Source organism: Protopterus annectens, chromosome 8.part0, assembly GCF_019279795.1.
Source record: "Protopterus annectens isolate FY-2018-M chromosome 8.part0, PAN1.0, whole genome shotgun sequence".
NCBI lineage: Eukaryota > Metazoa > Chordata > Ceratodontiformes > Protopteridae > Protopterus > Protopterus annectens.
In genome coordinates this window covers 357,846,490-357,871,000 of record NC_056741.1, presented here as the reverse complement: position 1 = coordinate 357,871,000, position 24,511 = coordinate 357,846,490, and the positions used below count along the sequence as shown (strand labels likewise).

Below are 24,511 nucleotides of genomic sequence, written 5' to 3'. Positions count from 1 at the left end.
ATCCAACTGTATTCCATAGTACCAGAATACAAAATTGACCACCCCCTTTCAATCTAACTTGCTGTTTTAAAAATATTGACTTCCACTAAAACTTAACGTTTTAGACAGGTAAAACTTACCTACTTTCACATCTAACTTCTCTAGTGCACACTGTAGTGTTTAGGATAAATATTTTTTTTTCATCTTACTTTTAAGCATCCCTGTCACTAGCAATTGCTCTAATACCTGCTGGAAAGCACTAGGAAGCCTTAAACTGATACAAACACTCAAATCTCCTGGTTAATAAGGAGAAATTAATCATAGGCACTACACAGCCTATAATTGCAAAGTAGCTTGCTAAAGTAAGGTAAAACAGCTCCTGTACTTTACAAAAAAAGCACCAAACCAGGCATGTCCAAGGGTTAGCTTCTGGTGATTTCTCCTGTCTACCTGGTGAATCTGGTCATACTGGGGCAATGCAGTAATTGTCTCATGTACACAGACAACCCTCTCCTTCTTGTTAGAGTGTGCTCAACAATATACTAAGGTTGAAAATAACTTTGCTACAAATATGCAACATAAATAAGGTATAAGATAAAGCTTGCTTAAATGTAGAAATAGAGTTTAGCAATATGTGATTAGCATCCATACTAAATGACTGTGACTTGGAAAATAAGAAATCTGCTGGATGGACATCTTTCCTTACAGACTTAAAAACACGATGTATGCATTTCATTGTCAGTGAGAGCAAAAATGTAAAATCTGCTTTTTTAAAGACACTGTGACAATGTGTTTCCTTAAAAAACATGCTTTTCTGCATTTATCAGCATTTGCACAAGAACAGATGTTCTTATACAAAGATCCAAATAGAATACTAAAGACAAAAACAGGATGTTCACACTATCAGAAAAGCTGGCCTCTTATAAATTCAGCAAAAATGTGACAGGACATTGTTAAACAAGGTAGCTTAAAAATAATATTATTAAGTCAGAATTTGCGTCAGCATCTGCAACAATCAGTATTGTTTCTACAGGATGAGTAATTCTCTAAAATAGAATACAAAGAGGAAATGTATATGTGTGCGCATGACTAAAATTGTATACAAAGATCTGTATTAATCCAATTATGTTAGGGGTATTGGTAGGGACACATTTGTCCTGAGGTAAATGTTATAACATCCATGCTGATTGAGAAGTAAAGTAGAACAATAACTAAAAGCTATAACATTAGTACATGTGGTTTGTTATAAAAAGCTATTTGTTATAGCTCTGTTTTGGGTGCTGCACAGTATATTGTTTTATCAGTGTACATTCTGAAAGCTTCTGTGTGCAACAAGACTGTAAATGCAACAATTCAGCAGAATCCAGCCAGCAAGACTGAATGTCTTAGACTTCAAATCCATCACAGTAAGCAGCACCATATAATTTTTCAATGGGAAGCTAAAGCCTGGTGCAAAAAGAAGGATGAACAGAGGGTGTTTCCAAAAAGAGAGCAAAAAAAATTACAAGAAAAGTCAGAAAAGCCAGAAAAGCAGGATTATGTACAAAAACCTTACAATATTGGTAAAGACAGTTATAAGAGCCATCAATATACAGAAAAAAGGGAAGTATGCCCTGTAGATTTTCAAACAGTTTTGCCTGCAAATCTGAAACATTTGATAGAACAGGCTGAAGGAATAGCTAGGCAACAGTTAAAAAAAGATATTGAAAAAACTAAATATGTAGATCATTCAGACACAGAGGAAGATGACAAGCAAAAACATGAGGTGTGTCATATTGCATTTGATAATAAAGGAGAGGATGAGTGGATTTCCTTACAATAGGGATGTGCCCCCCCTACTCTGGTATCTTTCCTGACTACCTTTAAAAAGGGTCGAGATGGACCACCACTGATTGATATTTGGGTAGAGGGGTCACTGTGGAAAAATGTCTTAATAGACACAGGAACAGAAGTATCTGTCACAAACAGACAGTTACCAGCAAATCCTATAAAAAGGTTTGCATTTCAGCATTTAATGGCACAGGATGCTATGCAGTGAGTAGCCAAAATGTGGACATAAATTTAGTCAAGAGGGACAGACATGGAAGGGTGCATTTTTAATGCATCCATCTTGCTCAAATACCATTATTGGTATGGACATTCGAGGGCCTTTGGGCATAGTAATTGATTTACGTAATGAAATTCTGTGGATGGGAGACAAACAACAAAGAGAGGAAGAGAAAAGTACAGGTTGCTATGCAATCTCTCTACCTGACAAACCTGAAAAACCTACAGGCTATGTAAATACAGATAGTGAGGATGTCTGGAAGCATCTGCAACAGCAATTCCCAAATCTGTGGTCCAAGGGTCCCAGTGACTGTGGGAAACTAGAAAGCCCAGTAGGGGTAAGAAGTGATCAGGACTATATACCACCTTTTCAAAAACAATATCCTATTCCTAGGGAAGCAGAAGAACATATGGAAAAATGTATTGCAAAATGGGAAAAAGAAGGGATTATACAAAAGGCAACAGTCCTACAAATTCACCAATCTGGCCAGTTAAGAAAAAAGATGGTAGCTATCGTCTTGTTATTGATTTATGGAAAGTTAATCAATATACTACTCCTAGAGCACATTTGATTCCAGGAGTCCCAGAGTTGGCTGCACATATTAAGCCACAAAGTAAGTGGTTTACAGTAACAGATTTAGCAAATGGCTTTTTTGTAGTACCACTCAGGAAAAAAGATTGACCAAGATTTGCATTTACATTTAAAAAACAGCAATATGTCATGACAAGGTTACCACAAGGGTTTCAAAATAGTTCAGTTATTTTTCATCAGACAGTAGGATCTATTCTACAACATTTGGAAAAGGATGATTGAGTAATACATTACATTGATGATATTTTAATTCAGTCAGAAACAGTAGAGGAGCATGTACGGCTTCTTAAGAGAGTTTTTCATACTCTACAGCAAGCAGGGTTTAAGGTTAAAAGTGAAAAAATTAAGTTTATGTCACAAGAAGTTAAGTTTCTAGGTACTATTATAAAACCAACAGGAAGTTCTCCTTGCCCTATACGTGTACAAGGCATTTTACAAATGGAAAAGCCACTGACTATAGCAGACTTACATAAATTCATGGGAATCATGAATTACAATAGGGAATTTATAGAGGATTATGCAGCCATGGCTGCTCCCCTATACAAAATGTTAAAGGAACAAAAGAGATCCAGCTTTTTAGACTGGGGATCATATGAAGAGGAGGCATTTTCACAAATAAAAGTAAAACTAGCACAAGCTACAGAATTAATAGCACCCACACCAAGGTTACCATTTGTGCTACAAGCAGCAGCAGGGAAAAAAACACTGTCTGTGGTACTACTACAGGAATGGCCACATGGTAGCGACAACAGAATGGAAAAAACATTACGCCCAGTCACTTGCTTTAGCAGGAAGATGACTCCAGTGGACCTGGGCTACCATCCATGTATACAGCAATTATTAGCCATTTACTGGGGTATTAAACAAACTGAATATTTGACCGTATTTTCCAGCATTATAGTACAAACACCACATCAAGCAGTAAAAGCACTGATAGACAATTTTGAAATGAATAAAATTACAGATGGTATTAGTCAGGCAGTCTTTGCAAAACGGATGGCACTTTTCGGAATGAAAACTGTTAATATACAGACAGGGGACAAATACTATTTGTTAAACCACATGGGATATGAAGAAAAACAGCATAACTGTTTGGAAAAGATAATGTCATCTGATGTACAATTTTTAGCATCTGATTTTGATCACTTTAAGCTATCCATTTTTGTGGATGGAGCACGATATTGGGATCAAGGCAGACACTGGACAGGATTTGCCATAGTTCCAGAGAATCCACAGCTGGGTTCACCTGAACTAATCAAGTTACCAGGGCATATGTCAGCTCAAAGAGCTGAACTGGAGGCAGTACTGTATGTGCTAAAGTATTACAATCATGTTAACATTTTTTCAGATAGTGCTTACGTAGTAAATTCTTTAAGACTGCATATGGAAACCTGGGTAAGGCGTGAATTTGTGGATAGTGTAGGTAAACCATTACAGCATGCTGAAATATTAAAAGACATATATAAAGATATAACAATGTCAAAACAACAAGGACAGCATAGCATCTTAAAAGTAAAAGCACATCAAAAGCCAACTAGTGAAACTTGCAGGTTAAATGTGTTAGTTGATACTTTGGCAAAACAAGCAGCACAAAATGGAAAAGAACTTCCAGAATATGAGTATGCCAGTGTAGAAGCTAGTGTCTTAAAAAAATAAGATGAAGAGTCAATAGAAAAAGACCTTGTAAATATACAAAAACAACAGGGCTTAAAAGAAGAAACTGATCAATGCAGATTAGCAGGTATACCACCAAAGGAATACTATGCATACATCACCGCCACAGGGTTACAGTTGCCATATGTACCATTTCAAAGACAAACTCAGAAAATTACACTAAACAAAACAAAACCACTGGAAACGACACGCTGGACACAAAGTTAAATTGAGATTAGCAGGTCCATTACCAACAACAAAGGAGGTTACATAAACTTCTACTAGTAGTAGTGGACATCTTATAAAAAAATAAAGAAAGGAAATGAACATTTAAATACAAAAAGGACAATGACATCACATCATCTGCCTGATAACAAAATGCCCATACAATTAGAAATCACAAACATCAGGAATGGCTAAAACAACTTACTAGTATATGTGACTATAATGCAAAAGCATTTCATCTAATAAAACATTCCTACAGAAATGGGGGCTAGCTTTTTATTTTGAATTATTGGAAATTTGGACCATTATGTTGTACAAAAAAAAAAAAAAAAAAAAACAGAACAATGTTTGGTACATAAAGATCAACTAAGAATGATCTAAAATAGTGAGTAATGTAAATCTGATTAAATGCTTTTAATTTTCATCAGAGTAAACTCATAATGAAATTGACATGGTTTAAAGTCATTCAATCCAGGGATGACCAAAGGCAAAATGATTCAACAATGGAATTTCTATTTAGTTTTTAAATTGATAATAACACTAACTTTCTTCTATTGCTTAGTATTAAATTAGGCCCCTCTTCCAACCTGTTATCAAACTCTAAAGTTACATAACTAAGAAAGAGAGTAAAGAAATGTGGAAAAATGAACAAAATTGGTCACCATCTTTTAACACTTTCTTGCCAAAGCATTTGTTGGTAAAGCAATGTTTTTTCTAGTTTGGGTATGTAGTTTAATACCAAAATAACAGGGGTAATATTACATAAATGAAACAGGAGACATGTTCATAAATCCCATTTTTTATAGCCCTATCCGTTTTCCCTATGTAGTATGCGGGGCAGTTACGGCACATTGCCAAATAAACAACCCCTTTACTATTACAGTTGAACTTATCATTCAAATAAAATCTTTTCCCATTGACCTCAAAGGACGTGGAATATTTTCACATGCCTATTTACCAATTAAAGCGCCACATTTTGACATCCCAAAGTGTGGCCTATAATTTACTTTTTGTTTTAATTCTAAAATACTTTTTAAATTTCTCCCTTTCCTAAAGGTAATTTTTGGTGATATACCTAAGCATTCTTTTACAAATGTGTCATCCAAAATAAATGACCAATTTTTAATGATAATTGTCCTGATACAGAATGCATCCTTCGAAAAAGTTGTTATAAAATTTGTCCCAATGAAATCTTTACCAAGTTCTTCATCAGATATTAAGGGCAGAACAACTGGGTTAGAATTATTGTCAACGATGAAATCTTCATTCAAATGTCCATCAGATGTTTCAGCTATATATTTTAAGATAGGTGAAAAAGAACCCTGTTCCCTTTTAAATGAGACTTCTCTTATTAGTTCATCAATTAATGAATAAGGGTATCCTCTGGTTGAAAACATGTCCTTTAATAAATTACATTCCTCCAAAAAGTCGCCTTCAAGTGTAGACATCCTAGCTGCCCGGACCAACTGTCCTTTCACTACCCCTCGTTTTTGATGTAGGGGGTGGCAGCTAGAAAAATGGAGGAAGGAATTGGAATAAGTTGTTTTTCGATGGACTCTAGATGTAAAGATGTTTAATTCATGATTCTTGGCTAACAAGACATCTAAATAGTTGATAGAGTCAACTTGAAAATCATAGGTGAACTCAAGAAAATCAGTGGAACTATTCATTTCCAACATAAGGGATTCGACTGACTCTCTGTCACCATTCCACAGAATGAAGATGTCATCCAGGTATTGTGTATACCAAACAGCTTTCTCCTTAAAAATAGAAACTTCAAAAAGAAAACTCTTTTCCCATGCTGCCATGACTGTATTAGCAAAGGTGCCCCCACATGGGGAGCCCATCGCTATTCCAGTTTTTTGTAGGAAAAATTTCCCATTAAACATGAAGAAATTATTCATTAGGACAATTTCTAACAAGTATATTAACACATCAATATCACTACCCAACATACCTTCATTCAGAAGGAAATCTCTTACCCATTCACATCCAGTATCTTGTGGAATACAGGTATAGAGGTCTCTGACATCTATAGTCAGGAAGTTGAGTTCATGATTAAAAGGAAGTGTGTTGATAGCCTCCAAAAATGCCCAGGAGTCTTTACAAATCTGTTTCTGGTTCTTCAGAAAATGTTTAAGTTTACAGTCAATGTATTTGGCACAACCGTATGTTATTGATTGTCTCCCATCAATTATAGGTCTCAAAGGGGGAGTATTAAGGCATTTATGAATTTTCGGCAAGCAAAAAAGTTTGGGTATAATTGGATATGCCATTTTTAAATAATTGAATAGATCACTATCAATTCTATTCTCCAAAAATAAATCATTGATAAACCCATTAACTCTACGGTATGCCCCGTTGATTTCATTGAGTGAAACTTCTGAATAGGCCGACGAATTTAGCATGTCTGAAATTTTGGTAACATAATCTTCCTTATTGAACAATACAAGTCCACCCCCCTTATCAGGTTTGCAAATTAGAACATTTGCAAATTCTAGGGTGTCCAAAATATCTCGTTCAATCATGGTTAAATTATTACCCTTATCTCCTGATTTATGTGATCTCTGTAACATGCATCTAATATCATTCTCACATATTTTCTCATATAACAGGATGGACGGATGTAATGGTGGATTGAAAACACTAGCCACTTTAAAATCACTCACCAGGCTTGCAGTATTGTTAAACATAACCTTTAAGTTTAATTTCCTGGTGAAAAGCTTCAGGTCAACAAGTGTTTTCGCCACATCACTTTTACAAGTAGGGACAAATGTCATACCCTTGGCCAAAACATCTACAAGTGTTATATCTGGTTTAAAATCTGAATAATTGTAGATCCTAAAGTCACCTGTCGAATTTACTATAATATTTACTTTTTTATCAGAAAGATTATATGCCCCATAGATATCAGAATTAGAGGGGTGATCTATCACCTCTTCCTCTTGTTCTGATGTTTTCTCTTTTTCTGATTCTGATATCTGGGAACATGGTTTTGGCCAGTTTTGTTCGTACCTGTTTGAAAAAAATTATTATTATTATTTCTTTGATTGGTACTACCATTACCATGATTATTGTTATTATAAGTACCCCTACCAGCTAATCATTCACTCTTTCTGATAGGGGAATTAACATTGGTTTCACTTTCACCCTGTTCATTAGAATGATTTACTGACTCAAAAGAAAACTCAGTGTCAACATTACCAAAATTCATATTTTCATTACTTCCAACATTCAACACATTTTGATCATTACTAACTTGAGTCTTAGGTAAAGGATATGCTATGCCTTTGTTATAGGCCAATGAATCCCTTTTCAATTTTTTAACCTTATTTTCTCTCACTTTACACAAAGCACTATCGATGCTTGAAAAAATACGCAAAAAATCAAATTTATACCTTGAAAAATCTTTATCAGCTCTTATGTTATTATCTAACAAGGTTAAATCAGATTGTAACATCACAACTTGTTCATCATAATGCTTAATTAAACAATCAATGAATTCAAGTCCCTGTTTGTCGAACAAATGCAGTAAATCCTTATGAAAGTCAGAATGTACTACAAGCCCATTACGGAAATGCCACTGTCTTAGGCCTTTGGGAATCTGCTTCCTTGAGCTGCATTCCTTCAAATATTGAATTTCCACTTGTAGCTATTTATGTACCATTTCAATTGGCATGCCAGTTGGTCAAGGTAAATCACCAAATACTGGGCCATATATGAACTGATAAGTTATGGGCAGTTGTAAAAGAAAAGTATTGGAACCCAAATTTAAAAAAAGGTCTGCAAACTGATTGTAGAAGAATGTTTAATCTGTCTGCAGGTGAATGCCAAAAGCAAAAGGCCTCAGTTACATTGAGTACAGCCAGCGGATGGGCCATGGTATGCAGTTCAAATAGATTATGCAGGTCCATTACCAACAACAAAGGGAGGTTACAGGTATCTACTAGTAGTAGTGGACATCTTATAAAAATGGGCTGAAGCAATTCCTAATAAAACCATGACAGCAAAGGCAACAGCAGAAGCCTTATGGAAAAATATTTTCTGTCATTGGGGATGGCCACAGGTCACAGAGTCAGACAATGGCCCACAATTTATTAGTGATCTCATTAAACAAATGTGTAATTTGTTAGGCATACAGCAAAGGTTTCATGTACCATACCATTCACAATCTAATGGCATTGTAGAACGTACAAATCGGACGTTAAAAGAACATCTAAAAAAGGCATGCTTGGAAAAGGACAATACATGGGTACATCATCTGCCTGATATTTTAATGGGTATTTGAGCAACACCAAACAGCAAAACAGGTATTTCCCCATATGAAATAATGACAGGCCACAAAATGCCCATACAATTACCATTTGACCCAGATTTACCTAATGGTAAGCCCATGCTAGAAATCAGCAAACATCAGGAATGGCTAAAACAACTTACTAGTATATGTGACTATAATGCAAGGGAGCAAGCATTTCATCTAGGGAAAATGTTGCCAATATTACCAGCTGAAGAAAACCTTCCCTGTGAAACCAAAATATTGGTAAAACATTCCAAATGGAAGGACCATGGGCTAGCAATTGGCAAGGCCCTTTTGAAGTATTGGAACAAATTGGACCATTGGTGTACAAAATCAAAGGAAAAAAAAACAGAACAATGTTGGTACATAAAGATCAACTAAGAATGATCAAAAATAGTGAGTAATGTAAATCTGATTAAATGTATTCTTTTGTAGGTTTCCATCAGAGAAAACCATAATGAAATTGACATGGTTTAAAGTGCATCCTTTTGGAAATCCAGTTTCGGATGACCAAAGGCAAAATGATTCAACAATGGAATTTCTATTTAAAAGATGTTTTTTTAAATTGATAATAGCTATCACACTAACTATTATTGTATTGCTTAGTATTAAATTATACTTACAACCTGTTAATCAAACTGTAAAGTTACATAAGAGAGAGAGAGAGAGTAAAGAAATGTGGAAAAATGAACAAGATTGGTCACCATCTTTTAACACTTTTTTGGCAAGGCAATGTTGGTATGCAAAAAGCATGAATGTTTCTAGTTGTTGGGTATGCAGTTTAATACCAAAAATAACAGGGGTAATGCCTCTAATACCTGTTCCACTAAACTCTCTTAGTAATTGGAGGGTATTAATAAATGAAACAGGAGATCAAGTCATAAATGTACAATTATGTAAAGCAAGAGTACAGTTATCTGCAATAGTGCAGGAGATCACGTTTTCAACAAAATGAAACTGTTCCAGTGGGTAATAGCAATTGTATTCAAAGAATTGAAATGATAAATTTTCACAACCACATACCAGTACGTGGAATATTTTCTCATGGTTTTCCTATTGTAATACCAATTAAGGGTCAGTTAATATTAAGTGACACAGCAGTATTTCATTTTTCACAAAATGATAAAAATGAGTGTAAAACCAATATTCCATGTTGGCGAAGTAAAACAGATAATAACTTTACAGTTGTACATGATAAAAGTCCTACTGGGGGCAAGTAAATGGCAGTCCGGTAAATAGCAGTGTTGCTCCATCAGATGTGTTATATTACATCAGTGGTAAATATGCTTATAAATGGTTAGCAAAGGGATGGGATGGCACCTGTTATATAGGATTAGTGGTACCAGCAATGCATCATGTAAAACAGTTACCAAAAGGAAGCATTAGAAATGCAAAAAAGAAAAGGGATATATTACCTGTGATTGAAAGTCCAGAAAATCCAGTAGACACCTTAGATACATCACGTATATATCATCAAAATCTTGATTATATTAAATTAAAAGATATGGATTTAGGAGATGATGTAATCTCTGGAACAGGTATTTTCCCTTGGTATAAGGCTGCAAAAGCCATCTGGGAGCTGAGAAAACTATCTAAACTAATTGAGGTATTGGCAAATGTCACTTTCAATGCAGTCCTTGACATTACTGGGTTGGGATGGGTGGCCTAATGGTTAAGGTGTTTGCCTTACAAACACAAGGTGCGGGGTTTGAGTCTCACAAGGGGTAATTGGCTAAGCTTAAAATGGCTCGCAAGGGCAGTTAGCTTAGTACTAATCTATGAATCTATGAATCTATGAATTACTGTCAAAATGACAACTATACAAACTATGGTTTTGCAAAATCGAATGGCATTAGATTACATATTAGCATCCCAAGGGGGTACATGTGTTTTAATAGGAGAACAATGTTGTACATTTATTCAAGACAAAACAGAATCTGTAAAAGCACATTTAGAAGTGATTGCACAAGTGTCTCAACATACTAGAAAACACTGGAATGATGACTGGAGCGAATGGTTTAGTAATCTATTTACAGGATGGACTGGAAAAATCACTGCATTTTTAGTTTCTTTTATTGTTATTGTAATGATTGGCTGCATATTATTTACATGTATTAAAGTCTGATTAACAAAAGCTAGTCAAGTTACTGTTGTTAAATGTCATAATGAAAAAGTATTATCAAATAATGCTGAATGTATTTCCCTGGTTTAAAATAAAAAAGAGGGAATTGTTAGAGTTTGCTCAACAATATACTAAGGTTGAAAGTAACTTTGCTACAAATATGTAACATAAATAAGGTATAAGATAAAGCTTGCTTAAATGTAGAAATAGAGTTTAGCAATATGTGATTAGCATCAGTACTAAATGACTGTGACTTGAAAAATAAGAAATCTGCTGAATGGACATCTTTCCTTACAGACTTAAAAACAGGATGCATGCATTTCATTGTCAGTGAGAGCAAAATATAAAATCTGCCTTTTTAAATACACTGTTACAATGTGTTTTCTTAAAAATCATGCCTTTCTACACTTATCAGCATTTGCACAAGAACAGATGTTCCTATACAAAGATCCAAATAGAATACTAAAGACAAAAACAGGATGTTCACACTGTCAGAAAAGCTGGCCTCTTATAAATTCAGCAAAAATGTGACAGGACATTGCTAAACAAGGGAGCTTAAAATTATATTATTAAGTCAGCATTTTTGTCAGCATCTGCAACAATCAGTATTGTTTCTATAGGATGAGCAATTCTCTAAAATAGAATACCAAGAGGAAATGTATATGTGTGCGCATGACTATAATTGTATATAAAGATCTGTATTAATCCAGTTATGTTAGGGGTATTGGTAGGGACACATTTGTCCTGAGGTAAATGTTATAACATTCATGCTGATTAAGAATTAAAGGAACAATAATTAAAATCTGTAACATTAGTATGTGTGGTTTGTTATAAAAAGCTATTTGTTACTGCTCTGAGTTGGGTGCTGCAAAGTATGTTCTTTTATCAGTGTACATTCTGCAAGCTTCTGTGTGCAACAAGACTGTAAATGCAACTATAACCAGACTTTGATTTCAGCAGAATCCAGTCAGCAAGACTAAGTGTCTTAAGAAGACTTCAAATCCATCACAGTAAGCAGCACCATATATTTTTTCACTCCTACCACCCAACACTACAACCTGTGAGAGATGCACTTACATAGCCAAACTGGAAGCAAAGCTCTCTCTCCACCCAAGATTGTGCTAGACAGTCAAGAGGAGAAGGTTACCACCTGCACTACACCTCAAGCAACCCATAGCCCTTCTAAACCCACACCACCAACACCCACACATAGCAACACTAAATCCACATATGCGGAGGCCCTTAACTGTAACCTGCCCAAGCAACAAGGACCTCCAAAGCTAAAATGCAAACAAACACCAATCACAACCAAAGTGTCACATAGCTCACAACACCAGTGTGCCACCCAGCAACAGCCCCTAAGGCAAGACAATGTACCTAACACTTTAGTCATAGGTGACTCTATAGTCAGGTACACTGATGTCCCACTCACCAGGCTGAACAAGGAGAAAATTACAGTCACCTGCCTGTCAGGTGCCAGGATCTGCCACATAACACATGTGCTCAAGTCACTCCACAACAAGTACAAATATGATCTGTCTGCCTGGGACGACATGATCAACAGACCACGATGAGATGGTCTGCACCTGCCGCCCCTGGGATTTAGGTTACTGGCTAAGGATCTTGTCACCCCTATAGTGCCTTTTTAGCCAAAGTTCAAAGGACAAAACCACCAAGATAAAAGGTACAAGCATGCAAAATCTTAAGGTAATGCTACTAAATGCTAGAAGTCTAAACCTCAAAATGCACTCTCTCGAGACACTCCTAAAAGTGGAGAACATCGATATCTGTGCAGTAACTGAGACCTGGTTCAAGGGTCCAGAGAGCACCCCTGCAATACCAGGATACAACTCTTACCACACTTTTCAGCCACCAAACCAGGATCGAAACACTAAAAGTGGAGGAGTGTCCATATTCACCAAGGATATTTACACCACCACCAGGCTAGTTGCCCAACACAATGCGTCTGAAATTCCCCAGGTGCAACTAACACTAGGTAAGACTGCAATCCAAATTGTAGCTTGCTACAGATCCCCCGCCATGTCCTAAGATTCTCACTACACCTTTCTAAACATACTTAAAAATATTAAAATACAACAAAACATCGTAATACTGGGTGACTTCAACTACCCTGCCATTAACTGGGAAAACTACTCGTGTACCAACACCTTTGCCCAACGGTTTTGGAATTTATAAATTCCAATGCCCTGGATCAACGAATCCATTGTCCCACCAGGGGCTCCAGTATCCTAGACCTGGTCATTACCAACATGGGAAATCAATGCTTCACACCTATCATCACCCCCCCGTTGGTCAGGCCAGACCATAAGCTAATCACCTTTAACATCCACATCCCAGCCCTCCCCCCCAGTAAGGAAACCTCCATAAAAAACTTCTCCAAAGCCAACTTCATGCTACTCAAGTCAGAAGTGACAAACTTCATGATACCCATGCAGACGGGAACTGAAAGTTCAACTGCTGAGTCTTACACTAAGGCACTGTACAAGCACATCCACTGATGCATAAATCGTGCCATCCCAAATAGAACCAAGATGCTCTCCTCAAAAAAATTAAGCCAATCTGGTGGTCGCCTGCCATAAACAAACTTTACAACAAAAGGAAGAAAGTGTTGCAGAAAAGAGAAAAATCCCACAATGCAAAAAGCTCCCTTACCAGCCTCAGTAAGAAGCTGAGATCCCTCATAAAATCCTCCAAAGCTAGTTACAAAAATAAAATTGCCAAAGATTCCAAAGACAGCCACAAGGCATTCTATAACTATGTCAAGAATCTAAATGGCAATGCTCAGATCTGCTCCGAGCTACAAAAGAATGACATTAAATATACTAATACAAGGATATTGCCAATATCCTGGCAGATTGATTCAGTGCCAACTTCACCCCCCCTCACCCACTAAATGGCCCATCTCAATACTGGAAGATTGCCAAATTCTGGTAATAACGACCACACAGGTAATAAAATGCACTCTTCAAAGCTAAGAATACAGCATCCATGGGACCAGATGACATCCCGGACTGTATACTACATGAGCTACAAAATGAACTGGCACCTCACCTAAGGGTCATGTTTAATCATAGCTTCACCTCAGGCTTCATGCCCACTGAGTGGCGCACAGCTACAGTTATCCCACTCCACAAGGTGGGATCCACCTTGGATCCCGGGAACTACCTACTGCCCCATCAGTCTGACGAGCCTGATCTGCAAGACCATGGAATGTATTATCATGGAACTTATAAAAAAAGACATTGGCAATCTTCAAACACTGGACCCCACCCAGTTTGGGTTCGCAAAGGGCCGATCTTGTCTCCTGAACCTGATTGACTTCTTCGACTCAGTCTCCAAAGCTGTGGATGAGGGTAAGGCGGTCCACACAGCTTATCTGGACCATGTCAAGGCCTTTGACACCATCCCCCACTCTGGAATCATAGATAAACTTACTAAGCTGTGCATTAATCCCTACATCACTCGATGGGTTGCCAACTAGCTTACTGACAGAACCCACACTGTAAAAGTAGCTGACTCTAAATCTAGCTCCAGGCAAGTGACAAGTGCAGCACCTCAGGGTTCAGTCCTGGGACCACTCTTGTTTGGCATCTACTTCTCTGAAGTACAGGCCAATACTAAGGGACTTTGGCTAACAAAGTTTGCAGATGACTGCAAACTGGGAGTCATTATTGAATCTCCAAATGATGTGGATACTCTACAAAAGGGCTTTACATAAACAGATGCTTGGTGCCATGGGCTCAAGCTCAATGCCAAGAAATTTATAGCTATCCCCTTTGGGAAAAAAACATGTAGCCATGAATTACCACATAGGTGGCAGAACACCAAACACCGAAAGTGCGATAAGAGACTTAGAGACACAGGTGGACAGTGGTCTCACCTTCAATAACCACATCACCACAACAGTCAGGAAATCCTTCTATGTGCACGCCTCATCACTAAGAGCTTTTCATCCAGAAAAAAGGATGTCATTGTCCCACTGTACTCATCCCTCATTAGACCTATTATAGAATACGATGCCTCATTTGGTATGTACCTCTCAAGACACCTGCAACAACTGGAAAGGTCGCAGAAATAACTCACTAAAAGAATCTCAGGCCTAAAGCAGATGCCCTATGCTGACCACCTTAAAAAACTCCAGTTATACTCTGTCACATATCGTCTACTCAGAGGCGATCTCTGTTTAACATACAAGTCCATGTCAAATCCAGAGCTGCTGGACATGCTACACTTAAAGAAATCCCAATCCCTCAGAGCCACATGCTCCAGGGATCTAAACCTTGTCATCACAATAAACAAAACATGCTGAAGGGATAGGTTTCTGACCCAGAGACTCCCCAGACTCTGGAATAGACTGCCCATACATGTCAAGCAGAGCACCTCTTTGGTACTCTTCAAAAGGAACCTTGACGATTGAATGGGAGAAAGGAAATTCACCCCGGGAATCACATCAGTCACCATGCTAGACAGGGGTCCAGGAAGTAAATATTGTGGGAAGAAATAGCCAGGGAATTGTTATGGCTAGGCTTGTATAGGCCCTAGGGCCAATAGCCTAGTATCAACCTATGAACCTATGAACCTATAAGACTTAAAGGGCTCTGCGAAGGAACACAAGCGCATCCAGGAATGTCTTCTTAGAGCAATTCCTGTACCCGCGGCCCTACTCGTCCCATAAGCTGCATATGATATGAGATGCATGGACGAGTTCACAATGGAATTTAGGGTAGCAAGCTGGACAGCAACTTTGTCGATAGCCCCTACAACTACAGTACCCTGAAGAGTATCTCCCAACTCCTTAAGGAGATCTCTTTGCAATCTGGTGAAATGGGTCAAATAGTTCAGTGACTGGAGTGTAAAAGTCACTGAACTAAACATGCGTTTCCCGTATCTATCCATGATCCTGGACTCTCTGTTAGGAGGATGGATAGACGAGGAAGTCTCAGACATTTCCTTTTTGGTGGCTCCCGCCACCACCATGGCATCAACAGGGACTCCTTTGGACAAAAAGGATTTATCTATGGTAGCAGAAATAAACTTATTAGGCCTCCGAGGGACAGGTTCCATGGACTCAGGTGACTCCCCCGCCCTCCGAGAGATCAGCTGCATGAGCTCATTGAAGGGCGGAGACACCCAAGAGGCGGAAGTTTGAGACCCAAAAACCTTCAGGAGAACTGACTCTTCCTCAGTAGGGCATTTGGACTGCCAATCACCCCTCTGCCTAAGGATCTCAAATATCTCTGCAAAGGAGATATCCTCAGAGGGGGATTGTGGGGACCCTTCTGACTCATCCAAGTTAGTGTCAGATGTCAAAAACTCCTGTGGGAAGTCCAAGTGTCTCCTATTGCACAATCTCTTCCTGGGGACCTCCTCAGTGGGAGCCTCTGGGGAGATCTTGGGAGAGCAGGGGGTGCCCTGTGGGGCTACCTGTGGCTCAGGGTCTCTACGCTTAGCCTGGACATTGGAGGCAGAAGTGGACACAGGTAATTTGGGGGAAGAAGAGGCCAGACCTAGTGTGGAGGATGTCTTTGGGGACAAGGGTCGCCTCATGGCTTCAAAGGCATCACGGCTCCGATGAGAAGGAGTCGACGGACCTGAAGGAACTGCCAGCCCCTACCGCACCAAGGCCATGGGCTCTGAGCAAGAGGTAGGAGCCGAGCTCATGCGAGCCGAGGCCCCGAGAGGAATACTCGGCAACGACAAGTCGGTGTGACTATCCTCTCTGGACCTAACAGGAGAGTGTCAGCTCCTAGAGTCCTCAGTCGGTGCCAAGGACATCAGAGTAGATGGAACCGAGGACACCGGAGCAGGTCTCGGCTCCAAAGGCTCCATGATCAGCAGGTCGGCCCCCTCCAGCTCCAAAGTTTTGGTACAGCTTGGAGGAGGAGCAGTCAAATCCGGGGAGGTGGTCTTCGGTTCCGATGCTAGGGTTGGAGCTGACAACAATTTAGCAAGGCCTGGTGCCTGTAAGAACTTCTGCACCAATCAGTCCATATCCAAATCTGAGAGGCTGACAGAAGACCTAGAGGAGTGTACCGACAGTGCTGACTGAAGGAGTGGAGATGCAGGTTTCTCGGATACCAGCTCCAGAACTATGGGCCGGCTCCGAAACGAAAAGACACTTGGCTCCAAGACCTGTGGAGCCGATGTCCCAGAATCCTCCAATTTTTTAGACTTTTTTGACTCCTTAGATGCCTTGGAGTCTCCTGAAGATTTTAAAGACTTGGAGGACTTGCTGGCCCCATCCTGGTCACTCAAAGCTTTGGAAAAAGGATACTTCAGAAAGCCTCTATCAACAAGCTTCCTTTTCCTCTCCAATAAAACCCTCGTGGAAAAGGAGTGGTATATACTGCAGAACTCCTGCAAATGTACAGCACCTAATGCAATAAATGCACTGAACAGTTGTCACAGATGTATTTTGCCCATAGTCTGGACATTTCTTGAATCCAGACTTTGGGTGTTTGTCTTTGTCCTCAGACATATCCAAATAAAAATCCCTTTAGGCTTAACACTAAAAACAAAGCCACACAAGCCTAAATAAAGCCTAAATAAGTAACACTCAGTTATATTACAAAAACCACGCCTAGGCTCAAAGTTAACAAGCCTAGAAAACAGGTAATTAAACCAGGATAAACACACACTCTAAACAATGGCCCAAGGACCAAAACTGGCTAAATATATATATATATATATATATATATATATATATATATATATATATATATATATATATATAAAATTAGAGAAAACAACCAGGCCAAACATGAGGCCACTACAACTAAGCTAAAGTATTTAACAAGCACATGAAGGGAAAGGGAACTTATAAGAAACTACAGAAAGTACTCTATGACTAAGCTATGGAATAATATCAAAATATATAACAAAATACATAGAAATAACTTGCAAAAAATGCATTTTTGCCTCGAGCAAAACTGGAACCTCTAAGATCCGTGCCGCGGCAAACTAAATCTTAGGTAATTCCAGCAGTGCATCATGGGATAAGAGGCTTGGTCACGAGCTACTGTTAAACCTTGAGCTTTGCAAACGGCCATATCGGAGCCGATGGATTGGCTCCGAACCCATCAGTAAAGAATGAACGGCAAGATTGAACAACTTCACATCACTAGATTTTAGTTATGTTATTTCTGAGGACATAATATTTCTGTACATAGTCTTAAATTTGAATATGATTTGTTCTAATATTTTAGCAAGAGGATAAATGCTTGCTACAGGGTGACAATCACTTGCAGAAGATGGTGAAGGGACAATTAATAACAATGCACTTACAGGATGTTTAATAGCTGTTGTGCATGAGACCAGTGGTTAGTGGTAGATTAAAAATATACATATCTGAAAGGGCTACTGCCAGTGACAAGCCTGATACGGGCAGAAAACCTTTGGCAGTTGTTCTTTCTGATTTGGAGACAGGCCGTCTGCAGTGATTGTGCCAATGAGGCATTCTAGTGTAGTAGCTAATTTGGTAAATTAGCAGAAACACTGCCAAAATCCTGTATTCTTCATTACAGTCAATGAGGGATGCTGTTTAAAATAATTGTGGGGCTATGTAAGTCTACAGTGTGTGTGTGTGTGTGTGTGTGTGTGTGTGTGTGTGTGTGTGTGTGTGTGTGTCTGCGTGTGTGCCTGGTTGGAGGGTTAGGTAGTGTATAGTTAATGTAGGTCTTCCTCATTCTAGTTAGTCATGTTTCTGAATTGCATTTTATGCAATCAAACTTTCCTGTTTGGCTGCAGCAGTTTATTTTTGCTTTTGGATTGTTTCTGAATTCCATGAATAGTGATGTAAGTATTAATGAGATGCAAATTTGGAAGAATTTAGGGTGCAGAATACAGACATGAGGTCAAACTACAGTTGATCTCAGTAGAAAAGATTGGACAATTTTATGAGTTATTGATTTGAAACAAAACAAAGTAGGCAGGGTAATAGTCTGTGTAGTAGGGTGCTTGGTGTTCCTGGCTAAATTGTATTAAAAGAAGACAATGGAATATAAGATCATGATTTTTATAGCATTATGCATTTCACCTGCTATGCTTAGAAGACTAGTAGAGAATTATTGTGAACTCTATTTGCTTATTTTAGTTGGATGCCTTGAAGTCTTCAAAAATGAATGGTCTTAGCTCCATTTGTATTTATACAAGTGTTAATTTTATCTTTATGGCACTGGATGACTTGTACTTTTATTAGCTGAATCCTGTTTTAATTTTTCCAACCTTTATCACACGGTTTCAATTGCCTTCTTAATCATTCAGGCCTATAGCACCTTTTTTGTGTACTTCCAGTATAATGTCCATAGCTCCTTAGGGCATCCAGACCTTTTTTGGAGGTCTGGCTTCTTTAACTAAGCAACTTACCAGCTAATAATATCCAGCGTTAGAAAGGGCAAGGGATTATTATCAAAATGAGACAAACACTCTTAATCTACGATGTCCTGCAGTGGTGCAACTCCTGCTCTTATTCTCATAACTGAGAGACCTACATGGTATTAAGGGGCATGGTGTGAAATGCCATGATGTCAGACAGGAAAATTCATTGTCAGTGCCCATTCATATCACATAGTACTAGAGATACTGCTAGTTATTTATTAACAATTATGAGAATAATCAATATGTCCATATATACTTAATACTTCAAAACCCAAGTGACTTCCAAGTTACTGAATCGTACCAGGTGAAGTTTTAGATGTTGAAGAAAACTGTCATTGATATTTGCACTATAAGTTGTACATCTTGAAAGATATTCAGAGTTATTTATATTGCTAATTACACAATTAAACATATGTTTTCATATTTCTGTAAGTATTTCAATAAAGGCACACTCATTGAGGAATGTATTACTGTCACGTAAAAGCTTATGTCTGGTTAAGAAAAGTATTCTAATAATACATGTCTAGGCTGTACTGTTTCCAATATATGACAATTTATTAAAGTTTAGCAAAAAAATATAATTCTCAATTTAGTTGCACTATAATATATTGCAGTATTTATGGAAAGACTATGGATGAATTGACAATTATCACTGTAAAAATATTTATTGTTGATAGCATTGCTATTCGTACAGTTTTAATAGCATTTATTACTCACAAACTATTTACATTTGTTTATCTTATCTTTTAAGATGATTTTTCAGAAAATGCCATGGAATGCAAGGATATGTGCAGACTGCTAGCGGTGTGACATTCCACACCACATAGGTGTTAATGAGTCAAGCCACTATGTATTTCCACTTTCAATAATATGTACATTATAGACAATATTCTTACACACTGTACAGTGATAATTTTTGAGGCTGTTGCTGCATAACAATCCATATAGCTAATCAAACATGAACAGTGCTGGTAGCCCAAACATAGAACAGCAAAGAGATAGGCAGTGCTAAACTGCTTCTTGACTGGAGCAGTGCTACATTAGGGTATGTGACAAAGTCGTAGGCATAAAACTGAAGGCAGGCTAGCATTGTTGACTCATTCCTTGCTTACCCACACAATGGATAGCTGCATAACTGCACCACATGCTCATCCAATGCAATAAGGGCAACATACCAGCCACCAGACTGACTACTGGCTGCACAGGAAAGTGACAACCCTGTTCATCATATAAATGCAGAGTAAATAAGACACACAGGAAGCTAATAATGTGCAAACAGCAAGCAGAGAGGAACATGCACAGCTAAGAGGTATGAAAGGTGCAGTGAGGAAGAATAATTTTTTCAAAGAAAGCACTCTTTTGAAAGATATACGAGAAGGGTAGGTGGTGAGGGTAATAAGATACAACTGTGAAAGCAGCAGAGGGAGAAGGGCATGTTATAGAAGGAAACAAGCAAATATAGAACACAGACTCAGATGCAGACAGCATGTTTCTATATTAAATGTTATTATTTCTCCATGACCGCATGACCATATCTTTGAATAAAAAGCATGACATTTAGCAACAGGACAGTGAATTATTACATAAGTTCTGATTTGGTGAATAATGTACAAGTGTTTATCAAGAAGGTAAATATAAAGCTAGTAATGTGGATTTTTATTAAGTTGTTCATTCATAAAAATAACCATGGCAGGTAATTAATGATGCTGATATAATACTTAGGTTGCACAGCACATACAAATATGGAAAAAAGTGCCATGTGCAGTGATAAAAAACTCAGTAAAGAAAAGGACATGTTAAGAAACAATGTTTGATTAAAACGTTATAAATGTATTTTATTTGACTATGAAACATAATTCAAATTTGGTATTCTTCACATATTGACCTCATTTCCATTAAAATGGAGAGAAGGCATGAGTATCTAAATCAAGGTGGCTTATACAGAATATGCCTGGCAGTCCCACGTATAATTTATTCCAAATGCAATATATTTTGTAGTTTTTTGTGTGTTTTTTCTGCTATGCAATTTCTGGCCTTTGCCCTGGTGAATACCCAACAAATTTTCTCTTAAGAATGTAATTGTATCATTAGTTCTCTTACCTCTTCTGGGTTCATGCTGTCCACCATCTCTGGGACCTCCTGCAAAACACAAAGGTCTAATGAAAATAGGTGCCTTTTGGCTTCACATATATTTGCTAGCTGGACAAGACTGGGTCTATATTTTCTTAGACAGATTCTCAACAACATTTACCACCAATTCATTATAACAAAGGCTACCAGTTAAGACTTCTATGGTAGCCAATGAGGTGGCAATGAACTGCTAATTAAACTACCATTACTAAAAATAGTTTTTTTAGTTTAATAGTATCTTATATAGCAATCTATGTATAACATTTTACAATTTTACTGGTTTCTGATTTTTTTGTTAACGTTTATTAACTGAACAATGTGTTAAATTGCTAAAAAGTTATTACTAATGCATATATGGAGAAGATTAGCAATTAAGAATTTATGAACGTGTATTGCATTAAATAATCAGCAAATCATATCTAAATATGATTAAACATAAAACTACCAATGAATTGAACATACTTTCCTTTCCTATTAAATTATTTCAGGACGTTCATAAATCTTCTGAATAATCACATTGGTATTTCTTTGTTGTAGGTTTGCACTACTGCATAGATACAGTTATAAACAATGATACATTTACTTTTCTATACTCCAATATCTTTTTTTTTCTTAAAGAATAATTCATCATGTGTTAGTGGTGCAACAGGCAGAACACTCAACTTGAGTAAAAAAAGGCTGTGGGTTCTATTCCCACACCAGGTAGAATCATCGCTGACACTGCAGTGCAGCATAATGGGTGTGCTGCACACATGAGTGAGTCATCCTTGGGATGAGATGTCAAACTGAGGCCTCATCTGCTTTAAGTGGTGGTAGCTCAGGTGGATTTAAAAGATGCAATGACACCTAGCTTAAAAAGTAGGAGAGGTCCCCCACTGCTCTGGCCACATTTCCCCTAGTAGTACAGATACCACCTTGGGTCTCCCCTGAAATGAGGCTACTAGCCTAATGGGACTAACCCAGTCAACAAAGGATAAATAAAGAAATAGCCACCTGAAATAACTGTATGCACTCTTTTTGTATAGTCATCATTAACTATAATATAGCTGTAAACTGATTCTGTAGGAAAAGGTTTAGCTTTCAATGTGGGTTACGGAAGAGGAGGAATGGTATTTGATGGTCACACCATTCATCAATGAAACATAGATGTATACACAAATCTTGTACTTTGATGATTAGTTCAGTCTTTGAAATAAGGGCGTGGACAAAAAAGGCAAACTTTGTTTCCGGCACCAGAAGATTGAGAATAAGAAAATTAGCAAGAGAGCTTTGTTTAAGGCAGTAAGGAATAAAGCATAAGGATATGAATAAAGTATGAAGTACAGAAAAAAGACAAGAGTGAGTTTTATCTGATTAAGGAGCAAGAGCCATTAGGCACACCTTTGCCAGAGAGCCTTCCTTCATACGGAAGAAAAAGAATGCCAACATTCTACTTCGTCATGAATACGTAGCACAGAATGTAATATTTAAATGAATTACCGTTTACAATACAAAAATAATCCAAAGAAATTGACCACCATTATGGTTTAGTCAAAGCAATAGCAGAACTTCACATAGAATATGGATACTGAGACCTATTACTGTAGTCAGGCCTAAGGTCTTCACAGTGAATGCCTTGTGGCAAGCCTAGTCAAATGGCTCAGCTAGGCTCAGTCTGATAAAAGAAGAATGGAGCCACCATGTGGCTCTAACGCTCATAAATTGGAGGACAAAGGTCTGGTGCAATTTCAACTAAGCAGCTGGCAGCAGTGATATAATTTAGGTTAATCTAGAGTATAGAAAATAAAAAAAATGTCTTTTAGGGGTTGCAATATTAGTAGACTGCTGAGGAAGGACTCATATCTTGTGTGAGCGGTTAAAAGTCTTATCTGGAGTTTGCTGGTCTTACCTATATACACAGTTATTGGTTGTAGGATGAAATATCTTAGTCTGTGATGTTTCAGGGCTGGAACCAGCACATGGTGACCTAGGCAGCTGCCTAGGGTCCAGTGCTAGCTAGGTGGTCTGACCTAGCTATAAAAATGAAAAATACTCCAAAGAATAAAACTAGTTGTTTCTTCCCATACTTTCAAGCATCAGCATGCCTAGCGTGGGAGATTAGATTTGAGCACTGAGCATACACATGAGATTAGAATTCAGAACTTTGCACGCATCCTTGAATTGAGCAGGACATTTGTTTTAGAGCAAGCAGGCTGAATCATTAAGGAGATTGGATTGCTGGGGATTTGTATGTGTGAGTGTGAGTGTGACAGTGTGAGTGTGAGCGTGACAGTGTGAGTGTGACAGTGTGCCAGTGGGAGTCTGTGTGTGCCTGTGCCAGTGTGAGTCTTTGTGCGCCTGTGTGAGTGTGAGTCTGTGTGCACCTGTCTGTTCATGTGTGTGCCCTTCTATTCCAAGTCCTTCTGCCTCCAAATATGGATTACAGAAAACAGGAAAAGTCAGGTAAGGTAAATCACTAAGGATTACAATTTGCCAATAATAACAATTATTCAAGTTTCATAGCTATTGCTCAGAAAATACATATTTTTAGTTACCAAATTCAAGTCCTTCTGCCTCCAGTCCAAGTATGATATAAGAAAAATAGAAAGATCAGGCAAGGTAAATCAATGGGAATTACAATTAGTCCATAATATCAAGCATTAAAGTATTATCAGAAATACATATTTTAGTCCTCAAATTCCAGGAGCATATTATGGTTAAGTGACGTACTCAAAGTTACACACAAGGCAAATGCAGCTCAAAAGAGTTAAACCCTGCACCCTTGACTATAGTAAGCAGCTCATTAACAGCTTAGAGCATTAATCCAATGCACTAACTGCCGGACTTTCCTTAACTTCTTCTTCTTCTGTTAAATCACCTTGTGTAACAGACAGTTCCTAATACTAGTCATTAGAGTTTTATAGCTGTTTTTCAGAAAATGCATTTCAGCTTCATTGTATTTGTTTGGCACTTAAGGTTCTGAGCTATTAACAGACTGCTTCTTGTCATCAAATGTACATGGCTGGAATTTTTCCCCCTCTATTTGCCTATTGTGTGTTTTTGACCCAGTCACCCAGACAGTACGCCTGAG

The 24,511-nt window shown here is 38.0% G+C and overlaps 1 protein-coding gene across 1 annotated transcript in view; it reads right to left on the bottom strand.

Moving 5' to 3' along the window:
* The window catches only part of CLCN1 (chloride voltage-gated channel 1), a 2,440,475-nt gene that overhangs the window by 204,287 nt on the left and 2,211,677 nt on the right, over nucleotides 1-24,511 (bottom strand). The window contains exon 20 of the mRNA XM_044079868.1: nucleotides 21,412-21,450. Within this exon, the coding sequence (XP_043935803.1) occupies nucleotides 21,412-21,450 (39 nt within the window). The remainder of the gene's footprint in view (nucleotides 1-21,411; nucleotides 21,451-24,511) is intronic.